A 27,400-nucleotide genomic window follows, 5' to 3' on the forward strand; every position below is an offset into this window, starting at 1 on the left:
ACTGCCCTCTACAACTCCACCAAACCTATCAGGCCTATCCTGATTACACATGTATGTTCATGTTGTTCCTCTTGCCTTGGCTGCCCTTATATGAATCTCTTCATTGTTCTTTAGAACTAACCTACTTTATGAGGCCCTTCCACTCCTGCTCCCACCTTGAGTGCTTTCATTTCCTTTGACTCCTAAACATTTAATATCCATCCACTTGTTTGGCACCCAGTCGTGTACGTACTCTCTTGTGCGCATACCTTCCCACATAGAGACACTTTCCCATGTACACATATCTTACCTTCCTAAGTGAGTTAAAAGAGCTTCTGAGGTCAGGGACCACACCTTCTATGTCTTCTGGTCTCCCTTAGTAACTAGTGCAATATAACGTAAATGTAAATGATCAAGAACATTTTGAATAAAGACCACTGTCTTCTTCTATTTTTTTTCTTTTTGAGATAGCGTCTTGATCTGTTGCCCAGGGTGGAGAACAGTGGCATGATCATGGCTCACTGCAGCCTTGACCTCCTCGGCTCAAGCTATCTTCTTGCCTCAGCCTCCCAAGTAGCTGGGACCACAGGTGCATGCCACCACACCCAGCTAATTTTTAAGACCACTTTTATCTTGCTGCATTTCTGTAAACATTAGGATAAATAGGCTTAGTGGAAATTTTAGTTAATTTGGAATTTTTATTAAAAAGAATGCCAGATAAGGGAATTTATCATATTAGATCATAAAATATGAAGAAGGGACGATAATAGGAAGAAATTTTCTTAAAAACAGATATGGCACATCTGTATTTCTTATATTCTATGGTCATCAACAATATTCCTCAGCTTTACCTTTGTCCCAAATGGGACCAAATGGGGTATAGAGGGTTAAAATAATCAACTTGAAATTACTGCATTATATTTATCCAAGTAAATATATTGTGCAAGTAAAGAAATGAGTATCAATAACTTAACAAAATAATTTACTGGGTTAGCTCACAAACGTGGAAGGCTGGAGAAACCAGGCTTCGGTATCTCTGGGAGGTCAAGGTAGTAGAACTGACAGAGGTCTCTTCAGTGCACTTTCATGGGGATCCGTAATCTCTGCAGATTTTCCTTTCCTTTCCTTAGAGCATTTCACTCAAGATTCAGGCATTTCAATCAAGATTCAGAGTCCTGAAAGCCTACTGGCTTCTCTTGGGTTATCTGCCCTTTATTGCTCAAGGTCGAGGAAACTTAATTAACAGTCCCACAAGCCCTCTAGCCATAGGGCAGATCTATATCCTCAAAAAGGAAGTTGAGCACCATTACCAAAAAGGAGAAAAGAAGACTAGCCTATTTATAAAATCACCTTACGCAGTACAGAATATCAGAAAAACAGCTGGTGAGAGGCACCTAGGGAATAGAGGAAGCCATGGGAGGAGGGTGCTAGAGTGACAGAATACAGGAAATCACTAAATGGTAGTTTTCACTGTGTTCTATTGAGACTACATGTATCTTAAACTCTGAGATGATGACAGATCAGAAGCTGTTAGTCATCGCTATAAAAACTTGCCTTTCTAGTCAGAGTTGATGTGCATGGGAACTTTGTATTTCCAAGGTTTGCTCTCTTAAATATTTACTGTGAGAATTTCTTTGGCTCTTGTCCTACATCCTGAAATGTCACTGAAGGCAAGGCATGGCAATGCAAGGTAGGGCAGAGGTATGTGGTGTAGAAAGGCATTTTTGTCTACTTAGGTTTGAAAACTGGTAAGGGAGATAATTCTCTTCATCCTCCCCCATTACCCACAACCTCTCAGGAATACTGGCTTTATTCATGATTGTGGTGCTTTGTCTCCATAAATGTGTACTTTTCCTGAAGTGCTGTGATTGGAGCATTTGAATGAAGGACAATCTCATATGCATTTGTCTTCACACAACCTCTTAGTCTCTTCAGGTGTTTGGCTATTTCTATCATATCCTATCTAGTTTGAGGAATTCAGACAATATTTTCTTTAAAGAGGATTCTGAACAGAAATTGTAAAGTACTAAATTGTCATTAGAAAGACCAGAATTGCATTGTTTAGTTTCACAATAGAGTAGGTAAGAGAGTTTACGGAGAGAGTAAATGTCCAATGGAGGAACATATTTGATTACTACAAAAGTTTCTGATTTGGAAGTTTGGATAATTCTGTTAACACAATCATGTGGTTTGAGTGTCTGGATTTTATACCTACAGTTTTGTTCACTACTTGTAACATCTTTCTGTTTTTGGTTATTAAATGTTGAAAGTTAATTTGTATAAAGACTTATGGCACATGGTGACATGAGTTCTGCGCATTGCTCTGAAATCAAAGTGAAGAAATAAATCCACAGAAGCCCAGGCAAATGATGGGTATAGCTATGACTCTCTAAAGGTAGCCAAATGCCTTGTCATCTAATTAGGCTGCGTGTGAATGGATACTTGATATTCCTACTGTCTTCAGACATTATCTGTTGAAACCACAGCCAAGTGCATGGTTTGGCAGAATCTGTGGGCAAAGACTCTGTTGCACCTGACTGTAAACCTGGCATAGTGAAGAGACATGGAAGGTGCAGGTTAAGTGGGAGGCCCTGCTGGGGACTTGAAGGTTAGGCCTTGGATCTCCAAATCCATTGCCATGTAAGCTGTTTAGAAAAAGAAGAAAATTTTTTCGTTTCTTTTCTTGCCTTTTGTTGTTGTTGTTGTTGAGACAGGGTCTCACTGTGTCCCCCAGGCTGGAGTGCAGTGGTGCAATTATTGCTCACTGTAACCTCAAACTCCTGGACTCAAGCCATCCTCCCACCTCAGCCTTTTGAGCAGCTGAGACTACAGCTGCACCACCACACCAGGCTAATTTTTGTATTTTTTTGGTAGAGATAGGGTTTCACTGTGTTGCCCAGGCTGGTCTCAAACTCCTGTCCTTAAGCCATCTGCCTGCCTTGACCTCCCGAAGTTCTGGGATTACAGGCATGAGCCACTGTGCCCAGCCCAAATTTTTAAATAAAGTAAACACCATTTGGGTACCAACACTAGTAGAAATCGAAAACAAAAATAGACCAATTTTGCCTATGAATTAAAAAATCCCTCTCCCAAAATAGACTAACATAGTCAAAATAATGCATGAACCAGGGAAATTTAATCCAATAATTCATGGATGCTTCAGTAGTAGAAAACATATAGTTTACCATATTAAAAGTTATAAAGGGAAAATTGTATGACTATCTTCCTATACACTGGAAACACATTTGATAAAATATAATAACAATTACTTATAATAACACTCAAAAATATAAAAATGCAAATTACTTTCTTAACTTTATAAAAGAAATCCAACTAGGCACCAGAGACAACATCATGGTATTTGAGGGCATTCCCACTAAAGTTAGGAATTAGAAAAAAATGTATACTTTTGTAAATTGATATTATTCTGTATGTACTGTTCAATGCAAAGACAAAAGAAAGAAATTAGGAACCAGGCACGGTGGCTCACGCCTGTAATCCCAGCACTTTGGGATGCTGAGGCGGATGGATCACCTGAGGTCAGGGGTTCAAGACCAGCCTGGCCAACATGGTGAAACCCCATCTCTACTAAAAATACAAAAAATTAGCTGGGCATGGTGGTGGGTGCCTGTAATCCCAGCTATTCAGGAGGCTGAGGCAGGAGAATTGCTTGAACCTAGGAGGAGGAGGTTGCATTGAGCCGAGATCATGCCATTGCACTCCAGCCTGGGCAACAAGAGCAAAACTCCGTCTAAAAAAAAAAAAAAAAAAAAGGAAATGTGAAGTATAAAAATTTAAGACGTATAAGGAGATAAAAATTGTAACTGTAGGTGACTATATGACTGTATTGCATTGTGTATTGTATATTCAGAAAATCATCTGAAAATCCACCACAAACAGGATAATTTTGTAAGGAAGTGGGGAGTAAAATTAACATACAGACATCAATAGCTTTTAAACATACAAACAGAAGACAAATAAAAGAAATGACCCCAATTACAATATTAGCAGCAAGGATAAAATCTATAAAAATACAGTACAATGAACTATTGAGGAACATTTTAAACACTAAGACCATAGATGGAGACTTGAACAATGCAAAACATATTATGTTCTTAGAATGAGTTGACATCGTAAAAGGTCAATTCTCCTTATATCAATTTTTACATTTAACTCAGTCCTAATGAAAGCATCATCTGATTTCTTTTTGAACCAGACAGGCTGATTCTGAAGTTCATATAGAATAGAAAACGTGAATAGCTACAAAATATTGCAAAAGGAGCGTAATTATAAAGACAGAAAAAGCCCCATTAGAGAGTAACATATGGTAAAAGAACTTTTATAAAAAAGATTCTGTGATTAAACAAATGTGGTAATGATGTATGAATACACAGACCAATGGAACAGAATAGAATATCCAAATACACCTAAGAATTAGGAATTTCAGCTGACTTTTCATCTCCAAAATGATACACCACATTTATACTATAAGAAATGCAAGTTGAGTGAGCTGAGATCACTCCACTGCACTCCAGCCTGGGTGACAGACCGAGACTCCGTCTCAAAAAAAACAAAAAAAAGAAGAAATGCAAGTTGAAACTATGATGAAATGCTATTTTAAAACCAAGAAATTTGCAAAAATCCAAAAGTTTCACAACACATTCAAAATCCTGGAGACAATATGAATTAGTTCAATGCTCTTGAACTTAATTTGGTAGTATCTGGCCTCAATGATCCTCCCACCTCAGCCTTTTTCAATACTTTCTGAAATTACAATTATAAATGTATATTCCCTTTGACTCCGCAATTCCTCTTTTGGATTTTATCCAACAGATATGTGTATAAGCAAAAAGGTATTTGAATATGTAAGGTTTTTCACTGCACATTGTTTTTCATTGAAGCCATAGGGACTGGTCAAACAAACTTAAGATAAAGATCCATGCTGGATTATAGTACAGAAGTAAGAAATGAATAAAGAAGGTCAGTATGCATTGATGTGGAAGATCTTCAAGATATTTGTCAAGTGAAAGAGAACACATACCAATGTATATAATAGGCTCTTTTTTGTGTAAAAAATAGAGGAAATCTATATTTGAGTTTGCCAGTGTATGCATAAAGAAACCTTAGAAGGATATACAAGAAACAAGATGCACTGGTTACCTGTGGAGGAGATAAGGCTTACGTGGGAAATAGGTAGATAGGGGACTGTTCATCTTTTGTCTTTTTTCATTTTGAACCATGCAAGTGTTTTTGCTATTGAATAAGTAAATAAATAAGCAAGCATACAGCCATATGGTATAAGTACATCCTATGTACTTATAAAAATGACTAAGGATGCTGTCTATGTATTGATAGGGAAAAATCTCTCAGGATGTTAAGTGGACAAAGGAAGGTGGGGAATGTAATGTATAATATACTACTTTTTTATGAAAAAGACATTGAGAATATTTGCTTGGTTTTGCTTATACATGCATAAAGAAACTGGAAAAATACTCCAGTCAGTGGTCATTGTGATGTGCTGCCAGTTCCCCTCCAGGCCCCCTTCAGGAATGACAGAGTCCTTGCCCCAACTGCCGAGAATGCTGACAGCTCTTATGGGGATAGATTGCCTCCTCTGAAGGGAGCCACCTCACCTCTGATCACCACCCATTCCTGGGTAGCCACATCCAGTGCATGATCAACGTGGAAGTATGGATGGGAAGCTCCCAGCACCCAGCTCAGCACAGCTCTGAAGGGTCATCCCAACTTTAGAAATCCCCTTCTTTATAACTGGAAAGTTATCTGCAACTGATCTGCTCCCTTTGCCATCTATGCCCTTCCATAGGCATCAACTAGAGAGCATTCCTAATCAGTCTCCTTCTTGCTAGGAATCTGCTTCCTAGGGAACTCAAGAAACTAAAAACTAAGAAACTAACATCAGTGGCTCTCTGTGGTTGAGCAGGGTGGGAACCTGGTGAAGGTAGACAAGGTTGAGAAGGCTATATTTCACTTTACGCCTTTTTATAATTAAAAAAAATTGTACCATGTATATGCATCATTTATTCAAATAATAAATGCAAATGTATTTGTTAACTTGTTATGTCAATGATATTTTATGCTTTTCCATGCGTGTCTTTGGAGAACCTTTTATTTTTTACTTTCGGAGGAGATATTTTAACCCCAAGTGCTGTGTCCTACCACACTCTAAATAAGCTTTTCTTTTCTGTTTGTTTTTGTTTAGGACCTGCAGAGAAACGTCTCCTGATTTTGTCTTACAATGGAACTTAAAAAGTCACCTGACGGTGGATGGGGCTGGGTGATTGTGTTTGTCTCCTTCTTTACTCAGTTTTTGTGTTACGGATCCCCGCTAGCTGTTGGAGTCCTGTACATAGAATGGCTGGACGCCTTTGGTGAAGGGAAAGGAAAAACAGCCTGGGTTGGATCCCTGGCAAGTGGAGTTGGCTTGCTTGCAAGTAAGTGGATAAATTTATGCCTCTCTTTACTCTTTAATCATTTAATTACGCTTACTACATCGTGAACATTATGCAAGGCAGAGAGGGCTTTCTTTTCAAAGTATAACATATCTTTTCCCACCTTCATTAAAATGATTGTACTTTCACTGTAATAAATCTGTGTGAAAATGCAGGCACTCCCTAAGATGTTAAATCATCCATCCATTCATTCATTTCTTTATTCATTTATTTTCTATGATGTGCCAGGCAGTGAACTAGATGCTACAAATGAAAAGATGAACAGCAAACACATGGTTCCTGCCCTTAAGAGGCTCACAGTCTTGTAAGACACACATGTATGAGTAAGAATGAGTCAGGGAGATGAAGGTAGTGATCCAGGTACATTCAAAGTATGTTCAAGGTACACTGGTAAGGACCAAAGGACCAAATGGCTCTCGGCAGCCTTCTAAGCAGCTTCTACATGGCTTGTGATTACTCTTCTCTGCTCCAGATACACTGTGGTCAAATCACATGTCCTGTGGTCATGAGAACTTCACAAGAAAAAGCAGACATAGCAAAGAGTCTCACAAAATCCAATCCAATCACAACATTAAAATCTTCATTAAATATTTTAATATAGTGTTATGTATAAGATACATGTGATATATTTTGTGTGTCTCCAAAAGTGATATTCTTGATGAACAGTTACATGTGATGTAATAGTGATTCCGGTCATCTTTAGAGAGAACAGTAGAGACTTTTTATTTTCCTTTGCACCATTAAAATCATATGCCACTTCAACTTCTAGAGTTATAGTTTGAACTCTGCAGTAATATTTAGTGACCATTACTCCAACATATTTGGAACTATTTAAGCACAAAAGGTAGTGATCTAGATAGAGTCCATAGCCCTGGGCTCTCTTCCTGTATGCTATGAACTCACCATTATTCATTGAGCAAATCACAGTCTCTATTCTTATGGGGAAAATAAGAACATTAAATATGATTTGTAAGGTATTTTTCAGCTCTAAAATGGTTTCTTGAAAATATGCTTAAAACAAAATGCATTAGTCATTCCTTCTTTTAAATATGCTTCTCTCCTGAATTTTTTTTTTTTTTTTTTTGAGACCGAGTCTGGCTCTGTCGCCCAGGCTGGAGTGCAGTGGCCGGATCTCAGCTCACTGCAAGCTCCGCCTCCCGGGTTTACGCCATTCTCCTGCCTCAGCCTCCGGAGTAGCTGGGACCACAGGCGCCCGCCACCTCGCCCGGCTAGTTTTTTGTATTTTTTAGTAGAGACGGGGTTTCACCGTGTTAGCCAGGATGGTCTCGATCTCCTGACCTTGTGATCCGCCCGTCTCAGCCTCCCAAAGTGCTGGGATTACAGGCTTGAGCCACCGCGCCCGGCTTCTCCTGAATTTTAAAGGGGATATCTTTCAAAAAAAGCAATGCTTCCAATTATTGTATTACCTTGTTAAATTATAAACAAGACAAAAAGGCTTAAAAAACAATGCGGGATCATCTCACTATGTCAGATAAGATGACTAAATATAAGTAAACAAATAAAAATATTGCCATTATGAGCTCAAGGGAAACAGGAAAAGTTTGCCCTAGATTTGTTTCATAGAGTTTCTCAAAATAAGGATTGCTTGTAAAGCCATCAAAGTACAAGTGGATGATAATTGATAATGTTAATAATGCGATTTGAAAGTATTGATTTCTAAAATAAGACCGGTAGTGGGGAGGAAAGAATTTTTTAAATGTTCTCTAATTAGTCACCATTTCTATTAGCAAATACTAAGTTAAACAGAAATGTAATTACTTTGGCTTCCAGCAAGGGTCAAAGGATAATTGAAATGCTAACTCAATTAGCACATACTTGAAGAATGAAGCTTCTTTTCACAAGTCTGTCCAGGTTGGAGTAGAGGGTTGAGGAAAGCCTAGATCTCCTTAAGGATGGGCATTGGTGGTCAGAGCTGAAGCTGACTGTTTTTGACAATTCAACTACAGCTCTACATGTTTTCCAAGTTTCTAGGTGGACGATCACTCATCTCAAGAGCCAGGAGCAGCCCTCTTTACTCTTAGGCAGAACTGGCTACATAATTTGCAGGCCCCAGTGCAAAATGAATATACAGAATCCTTGTTAAAAAATTAAGAATTTAGTGACAGCAGAGCACTAAACCAAGTGTGGGATTCTTCTAAGCACTGGGCCCTGTGCAACTTGCATAGGTCACAAATCCAACAAGCCAGCCCTGCTTGTAGGGACCAGAGAGTTAGGCCATCTTATCAAAATTCTAGGAGACAACAAGTACTTGAAGGAGCTTGAGGGTGGAGTCAGAAGCTAATTCAAGTCCTGGCTCTACAACCATTGAGCTGAGTGACCTTATGCAAGTCGCTTAACCTCTCTAGGTTCAATGTCATTTGCACCTGGTGAGCAAAGCTTTTAAAGATGAGCGTAGAAAAAATGCGGGCAAATAATTCAAGAATGAAAAATGGTAGGGAAGAAAAGGATGGCTAAACAGTTATAACTTACGCCTGCGTGTGTGTGTGTGTGTGTGTATGCATATATATATATATATATATAAACATACATACATACATACACTTTAGATATTGTGTACAAGTTTCAGCATGGCTGGCTCCATTGAACATATTGTATTTGTTTTTTTTGTTTTTTTTTTTTTTTGAGACGGAGTCTCTGCCGCCCGGGCTGGAGTGCAGTGGCCGGATCTCAGCTCACTGCAAGCTCCGCCTCCCGGGTTCACGCCATTCTCCTGCCTCAGCCTCCCAAGTAGTTGGGACTACAGGCGCCCGCCACCTCGCCCGGCTAGTTTTTTGTATTTTTTAGTAGAGACGGGGTTTCACTGTGTTAGCCAGGATGGTCTCGATCTCCTGACCTCGTGATCCGCCCGTCTCGGCCTCCCAAAGTGCTGGGATTACAGGCTTGAGCCACTGCGCCCGGCCGAACATATTGTATTTGATGTTGGCCTCTTTGGGTTCCTCATAGCATAAATTAAGAAGCAAACTCTGAAACAGTGTTTAATGTAGTATTAGTAAGCAGTGTCTGGCAGTGTGCAAGCCACTTTGACCATCTGCTTTATAACAACTTTGCTCTACAGAGAAACAAGTGGATTATTAGTACCTTGGAAGTGGAATAAGTATTTTTATGTTGGTTACTCAAATGGACATCAGGGGTTCTTAGCCAGGGAGATAATTAGGATCATCTATGGGACCATTTCAGCATATAATTGCGTGGATTTGACACTCAGACATTCTAATTCATTTGGTCCATGATGGGGCCTAGATTCATGAATTTTTTATTTTTTTATTTTTTATTTTTGAGATTGGGTCTTGCTCTGTCACCCAGGCTGGAGTGCAGTGGTGCTGTATTGGCTCACTGCAACCTTGACCTCCCGGGTTCAAGTGATCCTCCCAACTCAGCCTCCTGATTAGTTGGGACTACAGGTGCATGCCACCATGCCTAATTATTTTCTTCTTATTTTTTGTAGAGACAAGGTCTCACCATGTGGTCCAGGCTGGTCTCAAACTCCTAGGCTTAAGGGATTCTCCTGCCTCAGCCTCCCAAAATGTTGAGATTACAGGCATAAGCTACTGTGCCTGACCTCATGAATTTTTTTAAGTCCCCAAAGTGATTTTTAGTTAGGAACTACCACTGACTTAAGCCCTCTATCTTTAAATTTTAATCTTTAACTTTTTGATAACTCTCTGATGTATGATTTGCTTTGACATTTTTTAAAATAAAGAGAACTATTGTAGATTTCTCCTTGCATGTGGCACTACTCATGCCATGTAAATAATGAGAAGTAAATTGTCTATAAAATGTGCAAAAGAAAGGGACCCTTCAGGATGAAAGATGAAGACAGTTTTTGGAAAGATGGGCAGGAGAGGGAGCTGGAACTTTGCCAAGATTGTGCCTAAGCATGTGAAATATGAAGTCCTACTCCTGGGCGTTGACAAACCTAGATTTGGACAGTAGCTCATAACAACATATTACAACTGTGAAAAGGCATGGAATTCTGGGCTTTACACTCTTCAAAATCTTAATTCTTAATTCCTTTTCCTTGAAACTTAAATAATTGAGAAGAAAATACTTCTTCCCCTTGCCTGATTTCTTTGTTTATCCGGATAATCCCTGGGATGAATAAAGCTGGGTAAGAAGGATCCTACCCTCCTGGGTTATACATTGTGAATGAGCTCATTCTCATTACATATATTCCTAAGGTCTCTGAGCTAGGGATGCCAAGATAGAAAACACCATCCATGTTTCTAAAAGGTTTGTAGTCTCAGGGAAGAGACAGAAAAAAAAGGTAACTAATAATTTGAGAATTCACAAGTATCAAGGAGAATAGCAATGGCAGAACAATCTCTGAGGTTTTAGAGGGATAGCTTTTGAGGAAGCTATTGAGATGGGCCAGATAGGAAGATGGACTTTCATAAGCAGATAGACAGGGAGAGGGAAGTCCATGCGAATTAACTTTATGCAGAGGCCTGGAACCCGTACTGCAGAGGCTGTGTTCTGGTGGAGTAAATTTGGCTGGAGAGGAGGGATTATGTTGGAAGGTGTGACGGTCAGTTTTATGTGTCACCTTGGCTAGGTTACTTTCTCCAGTTGTTCAAACACGAATCTAGGTGTTGCTGTGAAGTTATTTTGTAGATGTGAGTAAAGTGCATAGTCACTTAACTTTAAATAAGGCAGATTATCCTAGAAAATCTAGATGGATTTGGCTCAATGGTTGCAAGGCTTTAAGAGCAGAAATGAGCTTTCCCCAAAGAAGAAATTCTGCTTGTAATTGTAGCTGCGACCTATCCCTGAGAGTTCCAACATGCCCTTCCTAACAGCCTCCCCTACGAATTTTTGACTTGGTTAGCTAGGCAGGTATTGTCTGGCTGCCTAGTATGGAAATGTGTAAGCCAATTCCTTGCAATAAATGTCTTAATATATACTTCCTACTGGTTTTGTTTCTCTGGTTGAAACCTGACTGATATGGGAGGAATGGAAGGTAACTGAACTAGAGAGCTATCGCGGCCTTGCATTGTTTTAAGATGAGCTAACACACCCTTTGGCTAGATACTGTTCTCCAAATTCAAGGAAACAGTGGTTCTGTTTCTCACACTACCCAAGTGCTGAAACAGCAGGAAACAACACGGAGATCTAGTCTGCAGTTTTGTACTCAAAGCAGATTTGAGAGTTCTTGCCCTCTCCCTTTTGTCTTTACCTCCTCCAAAGGTGTTCAAACTCATAATATGAGTCAGTAAACATATCACCATGTTAATACAGTGAGTCAGTATGGCCAGGCCCACTTGCTGAATGAGTTATGAGTGCTGGCAGAGCTGGGTTTGGGCTTTATCTCTAAGCACTGTTACTCCTTCAAGAAGTACTGAATTCCTGCCTCTCTCAAGGATTCTGTTGCATTGGCAGGTTCCCAGTGTGCTAGGCAGATTTAAGATTGGTAGGAATAAAGACCAGGTTTTGGTTAAGCTTTCTGCCATCTAAATACCACCAAACCAACTAAAATGAAAGGCAGCCAGGGTATATGAGATCAACAATTTGAGTGGGCGTGGCTCCTTAGTGCCTTTTTCTTTTTCAAGGAGATGAACTTGAGATTTACAGTCTTTGCTGGAGCAAGGATTGAGGAACCTGCAATTTGGGGGAGCTCACACCTTGGGCTCCCTGCATTTTAGGTGGAAAGGCAGAACCTTCACAGGCCCAACTGATCCACTCTGTTAGGAAATCCTTGCTGCATGGCAGGTCCACAACTTGGTTACTGCTATATTTTGTTTCTCACTGTAGCATCAGCCAACTTATGTATTCACTGCAGCAGACCTGACCATCCTTCTACTCCTGGGACTTTCTGAAACTTTTTAGGAAAAAGAAGTGCATGGAGGTTGAGTTTATTTCCCAAAGGGAATAATTTCATTCCCAAAACTATCCTATAATAAATTAAAAACTGAAAAATCACATTATGTTTCTATTTCCTCCATTTAGAATACATGTTCGTCCCTTTTGTTGACATAACCATACTTCGCAGCCTAGTTCAAGGCTTAGTTCTGTGGCCTTGGTTGTTCTCCCTCTTATGAAATCCCCAAACAAGCCGTCTGAACCTTTCTTTTGGTGCTTTTGGCCTTGGGTTTTATTTTAACCCTTGATGTGAGTTTGTTTTGCCTCTTGTCTAGATCCTGGATTGTGTTTGATTTCTCTGTGTCCTTTTCTAACATTATATGAGACTCTAGAACTGTACTGTCCAGTACGGTGGGCACATGTGGCTACTGGGCACCTGAAATGTGGCTCATTCCAGTTTAGATGAGCTATAGGTATAATAAATACACACTGGGCTGGGTATAGTGGCTCATGCCTATAAAACTTAGAGCTTTGGGAGGCTGAGATAGGAGGATCACTTGAGACCAGGTGTTTAAGACCAGCTTGGGCAACATAATGAGACCCTGTCTCTGTAATTTTTTTTTTTTTAATTAGCCAGGATTGGTGGTAACTTAGAAAGCTGAGGCAATAGTGGTTTCTAAACACCAATACTGACAACAGTAATATTGGCTCTTGAACACTAATACACAGGCAATGGTAAGTTCCAGAAAAACTTTCACCAAAGGCAAAATAAATATAAAGGCAATGATAGATGAAATGTATGAGTGTGTGTGTGTGTGTGTGTGTGTGTGTGTGTGTGTGTGTGAAGTTCCCATTACCTTTTTACTGCCTTGCATTTTATTCTGAAATTACATCCTTCTCACTATTTGCTTATTTAAACATTTCTTCTTCTCTAATTAAGCAGTAGTAATAATAGATGGCTATTACTTTTTTTTTTTTTTGAGACAGAATTTTGCTTGTTGCCCAGGCTGGAGTGCAGTGGCGTGATCCCAGCTCACTGCAACCTCCACCTTCCTGGTTCATGCAATTCTCCTGCCTCAGCCTACTGAGTAGTTGGGATTACAGGCATGTGTCATCACACCTGGCTAATTTTTGTACTTTTAGTAGAGGCAGGGTTTCGCCATATTGGCCAACCTGGTCTTGAACTCCTGACCTCAGGTAATCCACCTGGCTTGGTCTCACAAAGTGCTGGGATTACAGGCTTGAGCCACCATGCCTGGCCGGTTATTCCATTTTTAAAGTATCTTGTGAAAATAAAAAATTAGGAATCCCCTTCCCCCTTTCCCCTTTTTTCCCCTAAAATTGTTCAGGTTCTAAGGTGTGGAATCACTGGTTCATGTCATAGGCAAACTAACTTTTGTTCCAAAGTTCCCTTCTGCAAAGTTTTCACTTTGCATTGTAAGAAATCTCCTGCAAGTAGCCCTTTCATTTAATCTGTCTCTTGAAACTCATCCAGTGCTGAGGAATAATAGATGGTTTATCATCTTGAGGCCTTGCACAGTTACTACAAAGCTAAACATATAAATGTGTCACATTTTGCAGATGTGACTTGATGGTCACTTTGACACATTTTGTCTTGTTATTGCTGAAATATGAGGCTATTGTATTTTAAATCTATGTAAATAGGATCTATAAATAAACCCGGGTTCTAAGGATAAGGGTAAAATAATTTGCTCTAAACTATTGAACACCAAGTGATTATAAATTTTATGTTTTCATCTAACGTAAGTTCATAAAGCTATGTTATCTATAAGACATTAACCAAAGTACCATTACCAGTGGTGAATCCATACAGGTCTGCAGCAAACTTGATCCTTGCTTGCTCGGAGGAAAGAATTCAGCCAGGGGACAGAAGTGGGTTTAAAGCAGACAAAGAGGCCGGCGGGCGCGGTGGCTCAAGCCTGTAATCCCAGCACTTTGGGAGGCCGAGACGGGCGGATCACGAGGTCAGGAGATCGAGACCATCCTGGCTAATATGGTGAAACCCTGTCTCTACTAAAAATACAAAAAAAAAACTAGCCGGGCGAGGTGGTGGGCGCCTGTCGTCCCAGCTACTCGGGAGGCTGAGGCAGGAGAATGGCGTAAACCCGGGAGGCGGAGCTTGCAGTGAGCTGAGATCTGGCCACTGCACTCCAGCCTGGGCAACAAAGCGAGACTCCGTCTCAAAAAAAAAATAAAAAATAAAAAAAATAAAGCAGACAAAGAGACCAAGGCAAGTTTTAGAGCAGGAGTGAGAGTTTATTAAAAAATTTTAGAGCAGGAGTGAAAGGAAGTATTTACACTTGGAAGAGGGCCACGTGGGCAACTTGAGAGATTCAAGTGCCCCATTCAGTCCTTGACTTGGGGTTTTACAAGTTGGCATGGTTCTGGGGATTTTCCTTCTCTCTTGATTCTTCCCTCGTGGTTGGCTGTTGCTCAACTGCTGCATGTGCAGTGTTGGCCATTTGGGAGGGTGACCACGTGCATAGTGTGTTTACTGAGGTTGTGCTAGTGCTCCGTAGGGACAATTTTCCTTTAGCAGTCAAATCACCCCATAGGAAGGTTGTACATCCATTTTGCCTCTTAGAGAGCATGCCCGAGTCCATGTGCCCAACTCCTGAGATCTTACTGGGAAGCTGCTGATCACCAGCTCCAGGTGTTTTCTATCTACTGGGAGACTGTTTTCCCCTGGTGTTGGCTGTGGCCAATTGTCATTTCAGAAAAACAGCATAATAAACACCTGACCATCACCTGATGGTTACCGGAAATTCCTGGGTGAGGCAAGGGCTCTCCTGCCCTGCTCATGTCTACCTACTCTAACAGTACACTGATGTTCTTTACTAATAATTTGATTTCTAGGAAAAAATTAAGATCCCAATTGAACTATTTCTCAATCAGGGAGAATGCTGATCTGACTTTGGCCTTAGACCTGTCATTGGCTAGCTGTGGACTCTTGGTCAAATCACATGATCTTTCTGAGTTCCAGTTTCACCATTTTTAAATTGAGGTGTTTAGACCATTTCCAACTTCCAAAATTTCAGTTCTAAAATTTTTTGTCTTTGATCTCTGACCTAATGATATATTTCTCTAAATCAGCAGCAGATGGCAGTGTGAAAGTAGAGAACTTTAAAACCTGTTTCCATTTGCTGTTTTCACCTGTAAGAGAATTTCTGTTCATTTTTTCCTAATGCTTAAATGTTTTTCAAAAAAATCATTTGTTAGGCAAGAAAAGTGACTTCAGAATTTATCACATAGTTTATAACAATGCTGTATATTTCATACAACAGTGGCTTTGGTTGTACGTGCTATGAAAATTATGACTCCTCCATCTTGCCCCCACACTCCCAGCCTCTGAGGCTTCCTCGTGGAATTAACGTGCATTAAGGAGCATAGAGTTAAAGTCCTGTTTTGAGGATGAAACTTGAAACTTTTCGAGTATTCCAGGAATAGTCTCTGTGTGTTTCAATTCCACTGTGTTGTAAAATTTGCGAACACTGAAACTCAATGTCAATGTAGTTTGCTAACAACAGAGAAGTGTCATGCCTTATGCTCTCAGACATCCATTTGTAAAATTAGACCCTTAAAACGTTTCTATTTTTGAATTATCTAAGTATTTCTCATTGGGTGTACAGACAGCCTAACTATTGGATGATAAGTTTGGTCTTTCAAATGGATTTTCCTTTTAAAATACTGGCACAGAATATTTCCCTCTGTTTGTCATGTAAATGTGTCAGTCTCCTCTTCTGCACTGACTCACACAAGAGGGCCTGAAAATGGAAGGATCCAATTTATGGCCAGGAAGGAATGTGGGAGAGCCTTAAGCACCAGAAGCTGTGATCTCAGTATATTTCAGGGGCCATAAACTGGTCTTAAGTATGTGTTTAAGAAATTCTCTGGAATTGAGAAGAATGTAAGGACATAGTATAGTACATGGGTTATTGGAACCTGCTTCTGTCATTTACAAATAGTGAGACTGTGATGGATTCCATTGTTTCTCTGAGGTTGCTTCAAAAAGGGGTAAAAGACACATACATACAGAAAAGTGTATGTATCATGACAGTATAGCTTGATGAATGTTCATGAACTGAACACACTCATATAATCATGACCTTCATGATTATATGAGCAGTACCCTGCAAGTTTGCCTTTGCTCTCTTCTGATTATGACTCCCCAGCCCCTAATAAAGATAGCCAGTATCCTGACTTCTAACACAGATTAGTTTTGCTTGTTTCTGTAGTTTTTATAATTGAAATTATATGGGTTGTACTTACGTTGGGTGTCTTTCATTTACATTGTGTTTGTGTGATATACCCTTAACATGTGTAGTTGTAGGTCATTTTCACTGCCATATAATTATGTACATAACTTTAGGTGTTTATGTGGGTGTTTCTGTTGGGTGTATACATAGAATTGAAACTTCTGGGTTTTACAGCCTGCTGTGTTCAGCTTTAATAAACACTGCCAGCAGTGTGTGAGAATCCTGTTCCTACCACTTTCTTGCTAACAATATTGTCTGTCTTTAGCCATTCTGGTAGGTGTGGTTTTTGAAAATTAGAGATCATAGCTTGAAAGGTTGTCAACTCAATTCAGATATACTTCTCTTTGCTTCCAAATCCTTAGTCTTTCTTCTACCATAGACTTGAACAGCTTCTTTGAGCTTCAGTTTCCTTCTATGTTAAATGAGACTGTTGGGCTAAATAACCCTTAACGTCCTTTTATTTCTAGTATATTAAGTTCCATACTTCTGAGTATAGTCCTGGTAGGAAAGAATTTCACTATTACTTAAATTCTGTTACATGAGCAGTTGCCCACTTATGGTAGAACAATTCCAGGTGATGGTCACTTTTGCTTGTCAGTCAACAGGGCACAGTAACACTATCAGATGGGTACTATTATAATTCCCATTTTCAGATGAGGAAACTAAGGCACAGGATGATCAAATAAGTTGCCCAAGACCAAACAGCTACCAAGTAGTAGGGCTAGAATTTGAATAAAATCTGACTCCAGAACCTCCATTTTACCTATGTGATCTTATCCTTTAATTTCATTATCAAAAAGAATGAGACTAACAATAGTATCCACCTCCCAGGGCTGCAGTAAGATTAAAATGAGATGAGATTGTTCACATGAGCTGCCTTATATAGTGTCTGCATAGCATAAATACTCAATGCATGTTTATTTTTGTTGTTTTATGATGGAAAGAATCATTTTGAACTTATGACGGATGGATCATATGATAATAAGTGAAGGTTTCACTTCTTTTTTTAGGTCCTGTCTGCAGTCTCTGTGTCTCATCTTTTGGAGCAAGACCCGTCACAATCTTCAGTGGCTTCATGGTGGCTGGAGGCCTGATGTTGAGCAGTTTTGCTCCCAATATCTACTTTCTGTTTTTTTCCTATGGCATTGTTGTGGGTAAGGAACCTCGTCACTATGACTTTCCTAACCTTCAAGAGATACATATCGATTCACCAGTGCCAGGTTTATGATCCAGTTAATGTAAAGGAGTGAAAATGCTCACTAGTAATTTACTTTCAATAACCACTTCTCCAAAAATTGTTGCTTTAGTAAAAAAAAAAACCTGCACAGTGAATCCAAATGTTTGAGAGAACAAGCAATCCCTACTCTATCTCCTTGCAAGGCACAGGGAAGTTTTTCATCTCAGCCCTTGTCTCTCTATAGCACATACGGGAAAAGTGAGAGGGGAACACAAAACTTGGATGTTATGGACATCTGTCACTTCTCACTAAATTATGAAGTGGCTCTTTTCCTATTGGGCAGTCAAGCATGATTCTTTGGAGCTGTTTGTGTTCACAAACAGCTGTTTGCATTCCATAGCATCTGTTGCTGTGGGCCCAAGTGAAAAGGCACAGCACAAGTAAAAAGTAGATTTGAAAGCATGTATTAGTATTATTTTTTTTTTTAGAGATAAGACATGAGTGAAGAAAGCTGAGTGGTGGGATGATACTGGTTACAGGGGAGGAAAGTATAGGAGGCTCAGGACCTTAGAGTACAGAAAATTTGGGAAGATATCCTTATCATGTCATTACACTAATTCTGTTCAGTGTTAAAAATCACCAGACTTGGTATTTCTAGAAGCTGTTGGTAGAGACTTAGAAAAAGATGGCCTCCAGCTTTCAAGTTTCTTCTTAATGCCTCAAAGGAGCTAATTTTGTTGACTACCGATATTCCTCTTTTCTGCCTGGAAATATTTCCCCAATAATAAATAATAGAAAATGTAGCAACTAATATTCTCTGAGTACTTATCGTATGCTAGGGACTGTGCTAAATGCTTTATATGATCTCATTTCCTCTTCACAAGAACCCATTTTACAGAGAAGGAAAGTGAAACTCAGAGAAGTAAAAATATTACTAACTAAATTAACAAAGCTAGAAGACTTGGTCTGATACTTAGAGACGCTCAGTCTGACACTCAGTAGTCCGTCCATTTATATGGGGTTTGGCTTACACTTTTGACTGCTGCTGCTGATGGCGGAGTTACAGGGCTTTCACTTGGCTTTCCTCACTATGATGGCGTTGTAGGGAATGATAACTCTTATTGCTTTGGCCAAGGGACCACAGAACAATGTAGGGAGTTCTACCAGCTGTTGCATATATGTGTTATAATTAAATATCAGGGACTGGGGAAAGGACCATTGGCTGAGCAGTTGGGTCATAATCCCATATATTACCTGCCCCATGTAAGCCCACTTTAAGGGGAAGCCATGCAGACTCTTCATGTCTCTGACAACAATGTTTAAAATGTATTTCACTTTCCTCAGTGTACAGTTACTTAAATAGATGGCCATAGTTCTCTTTGGGGAAAGACTCAGGTAATCATTCCATATGTACAAACTTGTCATCATGTTTGTGGCAATGTCCCTCCTCCTAGAGTCCTGGCCTTTCCTTAAGTTAGTGGATTCTGGGTCAGAAAACAGGCTCAAGTCTGAGGATGTATATAACTCTGATTTGGCAATAGGTTCTGATTCTCAGTGACTAAGAGGAAACTGTCAGCTCATGGAGGGAGCACTGGACTTCAGGTCAGCAGACAAAGGTTCTGTGAGTTTGAGCAAGCTCCTTCATCTCCATGAATGGCTGTACCCTCCCGCATCTGTGAAAGCAGCCTAAGAAACCCACCTCAGATGGGTCTTGTGAGGACTAAATGATAAGCAAGATAACAATAAAGAGTTGAGTTAGATTTCAATTAATAAAAATATCTCTCACCACAGTAATTATTGGGGACCTGTGAGTTACTGCTTGCTGGCAAATTATTAATATTTACCATCATCGTTGATTTCTTCACAGTTTTATTTCATCAGTAGGCTCATAGTATAGGGCTCATGGAATGTTTGTGGGATAAATAAATGAGATAATAACGAACACTGGCACTTTCATTCTGTTACCATTTGAAGTAGAGTATCAAATTGAAAAGAAAGTGACAGGAAATTATTACACAGTCTAACATCTTATTCCTGTATCATGAGCTCTTTAGAAAAATAAGAAGGGTTCAGTCTCATGGTAACATTTATAAGATGCGATTCTGTGCAAAATCATATCCTAAAGACTTTCATTTGTCTTTAATGAGCTAGATGGCCTCTTAAGCTAGACAATGTGATCAAGGGAAAGATCAGACACTGACTAGCAGGCAGGCTCTGGGGTTGGACCATGTGGGTTAACCTTCTTTTATCCACTTGCCAGCTGTGTGACTGTAAACATGTTTTGTAACTACTGTTTTCTCATTTTTAAACTGAGCATAATAATAGCACCCATCTTATAAGAGTTTGTGAAGATGAGTGACATAATGCAATGAATGTTAGCTAGCATAAACCATTATCATTTGTTTTATGACCCTGAAAAATTATTCAGCCTCTCTGAGCTTCCATTTTTATTTTTTATAAAATGGCACTGATATGAGTTCATGGAGGTATTGTGACTATTCATGAGATAATGTTTATAAAGAGGCAAACAGATGTTTAATACATATTTGTTCCTTTCTCCTTAAATTCCTTTCTGACCCATACAGCAGTAGTTTTTGGCTACTGAAGAAGCTCTATTGAATCAGACATATTTGTGTAAGAGATTTAAAAATATAGAAAAAGAAATTAAAGTTATTTTGGATATTACAACCTAAAATGTCAAAAGAATACTAAAGTGTATTAAATGATATAATTCTGTTTTACCATTTAATTGATTTTTTCAAAACTAACAATTTGAAAACATGATGCTCTTTTGTTTAGGTTTTTGTAGCTCAAATGAAAACCTGTACCAACTTGTCAGATTGCAGGATTAATTGCAATGAGGAACCTGATACCATATCAGTATAGCTTTTGTACTCTGTAAATTCATGTGTTTATTCTGTACTTTGTTTTTGTTGTTGTTTTTTTGAGATGGAGTCTCACTGCAACTTCCGCCTCAGGGGTTCAAGCGATTCTCCTGCCTCAGCCTCCCGAGGAAGCTGGGATTACAGGAGCATGCCACCACGCCTGACTCATTTTTGTATTTTTAGTAGAGATGAGTTTTGCCATGTTGGCCAGCCTGGTCTTAAGCTCCTGACCTCGGGTGATCCGCAGTCTTGGGCTCCCAAAGTGTTGTGATTAAAGGCGTGAGCCACTGTACCCGGCCTCTGTTTATTCTGTACTTTAAATAGATCTTCATTCAAACCTGATTTTGTAGCATCATGCGTTGTCTATTTGAAAAACATTGGTTTGCTGAGTTATGCAAGAACTTAAAAATGTTAACACATTTCATTGTAAAACATCACTTTGGTTAATATTACCAACAAGTTCATTAGAAATCTTTATGGATTGGCAAGTGATTGTAAGCCACACGGCCAAATCTGGTAATTGAGGCTCCTGTTTTCTCAATAAAATTACTAAACCGGGGAAAAAGCAATACAGTGGGAGATGAAAATTAGGTGGGTAGGAGGTGGCGGTGCAGGAAATGTGCCTGTAATGATTTGCTCAAGCCTCTTTCTAATAATTTCTCTTTGCTTTTCTGAAAAGCACAACTCAAAATCAATTCCTTGTATTCTCTTTTCTTTAGAATATATTGTTATTTAGCTACCTGATTATGGTTTTCTTATTATTTCCTTCCTGATTTTTGGAAGAATTCCATTTTCTTCCCCCCCCGCCTCCTGCCACTGCCCTTTTTTGGTAATATCTGCATAGTCCACTGAGAGTGGGGAGGGAAAAGAAACATGTTTGTAGACAGTCTGATTCTCTTACTGTAATTCTGCCAAATGATATAAAGGGCATTTCCTGTATATTCGCTTTAGCAGAAATAGAGATTTACAAGCCCCCTCTTTCAAAATTGTTGTATAATTGAAGATAATCTTTAAGTGTCATGGATATACAGGTATAATAAGGTACTATGATTTTTTAAATGTAGTCTGAGGCAGTATCTACATAATGCCATAATACTCAGGTGAAAATGAAAAAAGTATACCAATATAATGGATATTTTTTAGTACTCATGATAGTGTAGGGGCAGAAACTACATCTTTACATTTTTTTATGTCTCTTAATTTTTACAACTATCTTACGAGATTGTTTTACAGATAAAGAAACTAGGAATTCGAGTTTAAATGACTTTGCCAAAGCCACACAACCAATTGTCTAGTTGGAGGAATAGACTTGAAAATATGTAACTTATAGCACAGCACAATAAGTGCAGTGATGAAGCCAATGTATGTGCGTGTGCAGGGGAGACACGGTGGAGGCTTCATGCTTAATTTATGCTTAAGCTGAGTCTTGAAGAACAGGCAGGAAGTGGTTCAAGTGAATACGGTTAGAAGGGGAGTGGGGATGGTGTGAGGGGGACCTTTCGGTAGCCTAAGTACTCAGAGAAGCAAGATAGAATGGCTAAACAGCAGTCTTTTTATATACATTTGTTAAGGAATGCACAGATGGTGTGAGGAGTTGTAAATATGTCAAAGCATGGTGTGTAACAGAAGCCAGATGCTAACCGTTTTATGTGGTCTTTATTGCAGTAGTATGACATGATGAGAACTGTATGACAACAGTTTAGAAGACAGATTGGTGGGAAAGGTACTGAAGGCTGAGACAGCTATTAGGAGGCCTTAGATGAGACAAAAAAAAAAAAAAAAAGATGAGGAGATGAACTGAGGCAGTGTTAGTACAGAGAGAGAGTGAGGTTGACAATTTAGGCCGTGGGTGTGAAAAAGAGCTTGATGTCTGGTTTGATGAGAGGAGATGAGGGGAAAGAGGCCTCTGCAGTTGTGTCTCCAGTGTGTGAAATGGAAGGTAAAGTGTGGAAATGAAATGTTGCAACATGTAAATATATTTAGTTTTTACCATTTAAAGAAAGGGAAACAACTATGCCTTACTAATACTGATGCTGTGAATTGTCAGTAGTACAAGTATTTAATTTTAAAATTGTTATACTTTTACTGGAGGTTGGTACACAGAATTTTTTCACTGGCAGGGGTCTGATCCAAACTGGTTGGAGGCCAAGGAATGCTTTAAGCAGTGGTTTCCAAACTGTTTGATCTTGGGGCCCTTTATATTCTTTTATTTAAGATACCAAGAAACTTTTGAGTATGAATATTATACTTAGATTTAGTCTATTAAAATGTACTGTATTAAGAGATACAACATTTACAAATATTTAGCTATTCATTTCAAAATAACAAATCTAGTACATGTTAACATAAATATTATATTTATTATGAAAAATAACTGTTTTCCAAAGCAAACAAAATTTGGTGAAAAGAGTGCCATTGTCTTACATGTTTGCAAATCTCTTTAATGTCTGGTTTCATAGAAGGCAGCTATATTCTCCTATCTACTTCTGTACTCAATATGTTACAATATGCTTCTTGATTGAAGTGTATATGAAGAAAATCTGGTCTCACACACAAAGATGTAATTAGAAAAGGGAAGAGTGTTGAATAGCCTTTATAGGTAATTATAGATATTCCTCTACCGAAACTTGGTAAGTGATAGTTTCCTAAGGATTAATTGCAATGATGAACCTGATACTGTATCAGTATACTTTTCATACTCTGTTATAGGAAATCCATTTGTTTATTCCGTGCTTTGAATAGATCTTTACTCAAACCTAACTTTGTAGCTTCATGCATTGGCTATTTGAAAAATATTGATTTGCTGAGTTATGCAAGAACTTAAAAATGTTAACACATTTTATTGTAAAACATCACTTTGGTTAATATTACCAAAAGCTCATCAGAAATCTTTATGAATTGGGAAGCTGTCAAATGCATAGTGACAGATACAAGTTTTCCAAAATTCTGGTTTTTGTTTTTGTTTTTTGTTTTTTTGCTGGAAAACATGAATTTTATCATTGGTAACAATTACTGCCAGTTGTTTCCCAGCATTGGTTCATTTCCAAGAAAATATCGGCCAGACACCCAAGGTTAAATAACCGTAGTTTGTCTGTCAGACATTGTTTCAAATAAAATGATGTTCTATTTTAAAAGTGGTTATTTTAGCTAGCTATAAAACAATCGTAAGTGCTTATCCTCGCAGCAATTATTGTAATTCAGGTGAAGCATTGAAAGCAAATGTGTTTGTTTTGACTGTGAGGGTGTGGTGGTGAAGCCTATAAAGTGTCAAGTTCCTTAGGAATACCTTAGTTTGTGGTAGGCTTTTTGCAGTTTTACTCACCATCTCTTTTGCACCATCAGCATAAATGTGAACATAGTGAAAAGAGCGGAGAACATCTCAGTATTATTATAAAAATAGTTTTGACTTGACTAACTTCATGAAAGATCTTAGGGACTGTAGGTACACAGACTTCTCTTTAACAGCTACTGGTTTAAGGTTGTCCTGATGCAGATTAAGAGTGTAAATCATGCCACCTTTTCTTTCTTTCTTTTTTTTTTTTTTTTGAGACAGAGTCTCACTCTGTTGCCTAGGCTGGAGTGCAATGGCACGATCTCAGCTTGCTGGAACCTCCACCTCCAGAGTTCAAATGATTCTCTTGCCTCAGCCTCCTGAGTAGTTGAGACTACAGGTGTGTGCCATTGGGTGCCTGGCTAATTTTTTTGTATTTTTAGTAGAGATGGGGTTTTGCCATATTGGCCAGGCTTGTCTCAAACTCCTGACCTCAAGTGATCCTCCCACCTCAGCCTCCCAAACTGCAGGGATTACAGGCATGAGCCACCGTGTCTGGCCTCAACTTTTGCTTTCTGACAAATTTAAAGTAAATGCATTTCAGATTTCTGGTACGTTAAAAAAAAGTGAAGTAATCTTATCTGAACCCTAAGACTTTCAAATCATTTTTAAAAATTCACTTTAGTATAAGATTTAAAGTTTAAAAGTTGCTGTTTCAACTTTTTTGGCATTGACACTTAGTAATCTGAAATGTCTTTTTTTTCATGTCTTCGATGCTTAACCTTTGACACAGCTCTGACAATGAAATCACAGAAAATATGAATGAATAATGCAAATGTAAATTTACATTTGCATTATTTACAATAAAGCCCCCTCCAAAGGCTTTCAGAAATAGTCTTAGTTAAGGGTGACAGTTATTGGCTTCACAAAATTGATTGGTTAGAAACAGTGCTTATTTCATGTTCTGAAATGTCCTCTGTGTAGTAATGACAACTGTATAAATTAATCCAACTCATGCCTTAGATTTTGAAAGTATTTTTTCCCCATAAATGACATCAAAGGGCACTCTATTTTTAAAGGGTTATTTAAAGTCTAATTGTTTTAATCTCTCTCATTTCATTAATAAGACTGTATGCAATCATGGATGATCATCTGAGTTGTGGGTTAAGTGCTGATTTCCTAAAATGTTTATGCAGTGTATTTGTTAAACCTCATGTATTCATTTAAATCATAGTCCAGGTGGCTATTTTAAGTAATGAAAATGACCTTAATAATTCACGTAATAGGCCATAGTTAAAATTCGGTTGTTAGACTATGGATCTTGTGTTGTTTTAGAGTGATCCTCAAGAACAGATAATGTTGTGGAAGAAAGGCATAAAGTAAATGACTGAGGGCCAAAGGAGAGTTATATGAAAAACAAACTGGGGTTGTCAGATTCTTAAAAGGGAAGAAAACACTAAGCCAGCAAACAAGAGCCTTGGAGATTATCTGGAGATAAATATTACCCTTGTGATTCAGGAACAAAAATTTAGTTGTAACTTTTTTGTTGTTAATTATAAAATAATTTCAAATTTACAGAAAAGTGAATAGTATAGCAAACAACCATAGTTGTTAGTGTTTTGTTGTATGTGCTTCCTTTTTTTGGTGAAAGTATTTTAAAGTAAAGACATTACTACATTTTACTTCTAAATAAGGTAATATGCACCTCTAAAAGACGAAGACTTACAGATATAAATTTCACTGTGGTGAGATGATATAAGAACCCCACAGGGCCTTCATATTGCAGACTGGGTTGTGCAGGCTAAACTGTAACAAAATAGCTTTGAGTGATCAAGTGTATTTTAAAAAGTTGTTTAGAGGACTTAGAAGAAGAACACTGAGCTGGGGGCAACGACTTGGAAGAGGCATAGATCTCTAAGGGGCAAACTTGATCAAATTTGCTGTTTTGTATGTGAATTTAGCCATTTTTTCTCTCTCTCCATAATGTCTTAATTTACATTGGCATTATTCATTCATGCTTTAGACATTGGATGCTTTTTTACTTGATCCTGATCTAGGGTATGGGGTGAAAAATGAGGCTGCCCAATGGTGTCTATTGGGGCTACACACATGGAAGGAATCTAGGAGTCTGTACTTATAACAGTTTTAGCCAGTGAATAATGGAATGCCCTATTGGGCATACTTGTTTTTCCTTTTTTCTCTTGCATTGATGTAATGCAGTGTCTTAATTTATGCAATGTCTTCTCATGCTTAGGTCTTGGATGTGGTTTATTATACACTGCAACAGTGACCATTACGTGCCAGTATTTTGACGATCGCCGAGGCCTAGCGCTTGGCCTGATTTCAACAGGTAAATTTTCAAATTGAGTACAGTATTGTCACCATTCAGTCTGCTAAACAAAGTAAAAAGTTACCAAGCACAGACATGTTTAACCAATCATTACCCAGCTACCAATCATGTAGCAAAATAATTTCTTTACTTCTAGAAGGAAAGTTTATTTTACACCGTAAATATGGCAGTGACTTTCTTTTTTCTTTTTTCTTTTTTTACATTATAAATTTTTATGTCTTATATGGGATGTTTTCTAAAATATATAGCTCTTCTAAAATTGTAAACTGATATTTAGTATAACATTAATAAATTTTTACATGGACACCTATGATTGTCAAAGCACTTTTAGAAACTTAAATTTAAATGACCATAAAACTTGAAAACTAGTGTTTATGATATTTTTTTAAAAGCTATTTTTTCATCCATTGTATTTGCTTCCTGAAACTCCAAAGTAAACCATCTCATTATTTGTTATTTATTATTATTATATTTTAAGTTCCGGGATACATGTGCAAGAACGTGCAGGTTTGTTACATAGGTATACATGTGCCCTGGTGGTTTGCTGCACCTGTCAACCCATGATCTACATTAGGTGTTTCTCCTAATGTTATCCCTCCCCTAGCCCCACCCCCAACAGGCCCAGTGTGTGATGTTCTCCTCCCCGTGCCCATATGCTTTCATTGTTCAACTCCCACTTATCAGTGAGAACATGTGGTGTTTGGTTTCCTGTTCTGTGTTAGTTTGCTGAGAATTATGGTTTCTAGCTTCACTCATGTCCCATGAACTCATTCTTTTTTATGGCTGCATAGTATTCTGTGGAGTATACGTGCCACATTTTCTTTCTTTTTTTTTCTTTTTTTTTTTTTTTGAGATGGAGTTTCACTTTGTTGCCCAGGCCGGAGTGCAATGGCACGATCTTGGCTCACTGCAACCTCTGCCTTCTGGGTTCACGCAGTTCTCCTGTCTCAGCCTCCTGAGTAGCTGTAATTATAGCCATGTGCTACCATGCCTGGCTAATATTTTGTATTTTTAGTAGAGACAGGGTTTCTTCCTGTTGGTCAGGCTGATCTCGAACTCCGGATTTTAGGTGATCTGCCCTCCTTGGCCTCCCAAAGTGCTGGGATTACAGGCGTGAGCCACCGCGCCCTGCCTATACATGCCACGTTTTCTTTATCCAGTCTAACACTGATGG

The 27,400-nt window shown here is 38.6% G+C and overlaps 1 protein-coding gene across 5 annotated transcripts in view; it reads left to right on the forward strand.

Moving 5' to 3' along the window:
- The window catches only part of SLC16A9 (solute carrier family 16 member 9), a 59,885-nt gene that overhangs the window by 18,737 nt on the left and 13,748 nt on the right, over positions 1-27,400 (forward strand). For 4 of the 5 annotated variants that reach the window (XM_050803048.1, XM_050803049.1, XM_050803050.1 and 1 more), the window contains 3 exons: positions 6,200-6,431; positions 17,554-17,697; positions 26,131-26,226. In XM_050803048.1, the coding sequence (XP_050659005.1) occupies positions 6,236-6,431; positions 17,554-17,697; positions 26,131-26,226 (436 nt within the window). In that variant the 5' untranslated portion in view covers positions 6,200-6,235. Of the gene's footprint in view, positions 1-2,123; positions 6,432-17,553; positions 17,698-26,130; positions 26,227-27,400 lie in introns of those variants that run through there. The other variant, XM_050803051.1, reaches the window with a different exon arrangement.

Source organism: Macaca thibetana, chromosome 9 (assembly GCF_024542745.1).
Source record: "Macaca thibetana thibetana isolate TM-01 chromosome 9, ASM2454274v1, whole genome shotgun sequence".
Classification (NCBI taxonomy): domain Eukaryota; kingdom Metazoa; phylum Chordata; class Mammalia; order Primates; family Cercopithecidae; genus Macaca; species Macaca thibetana.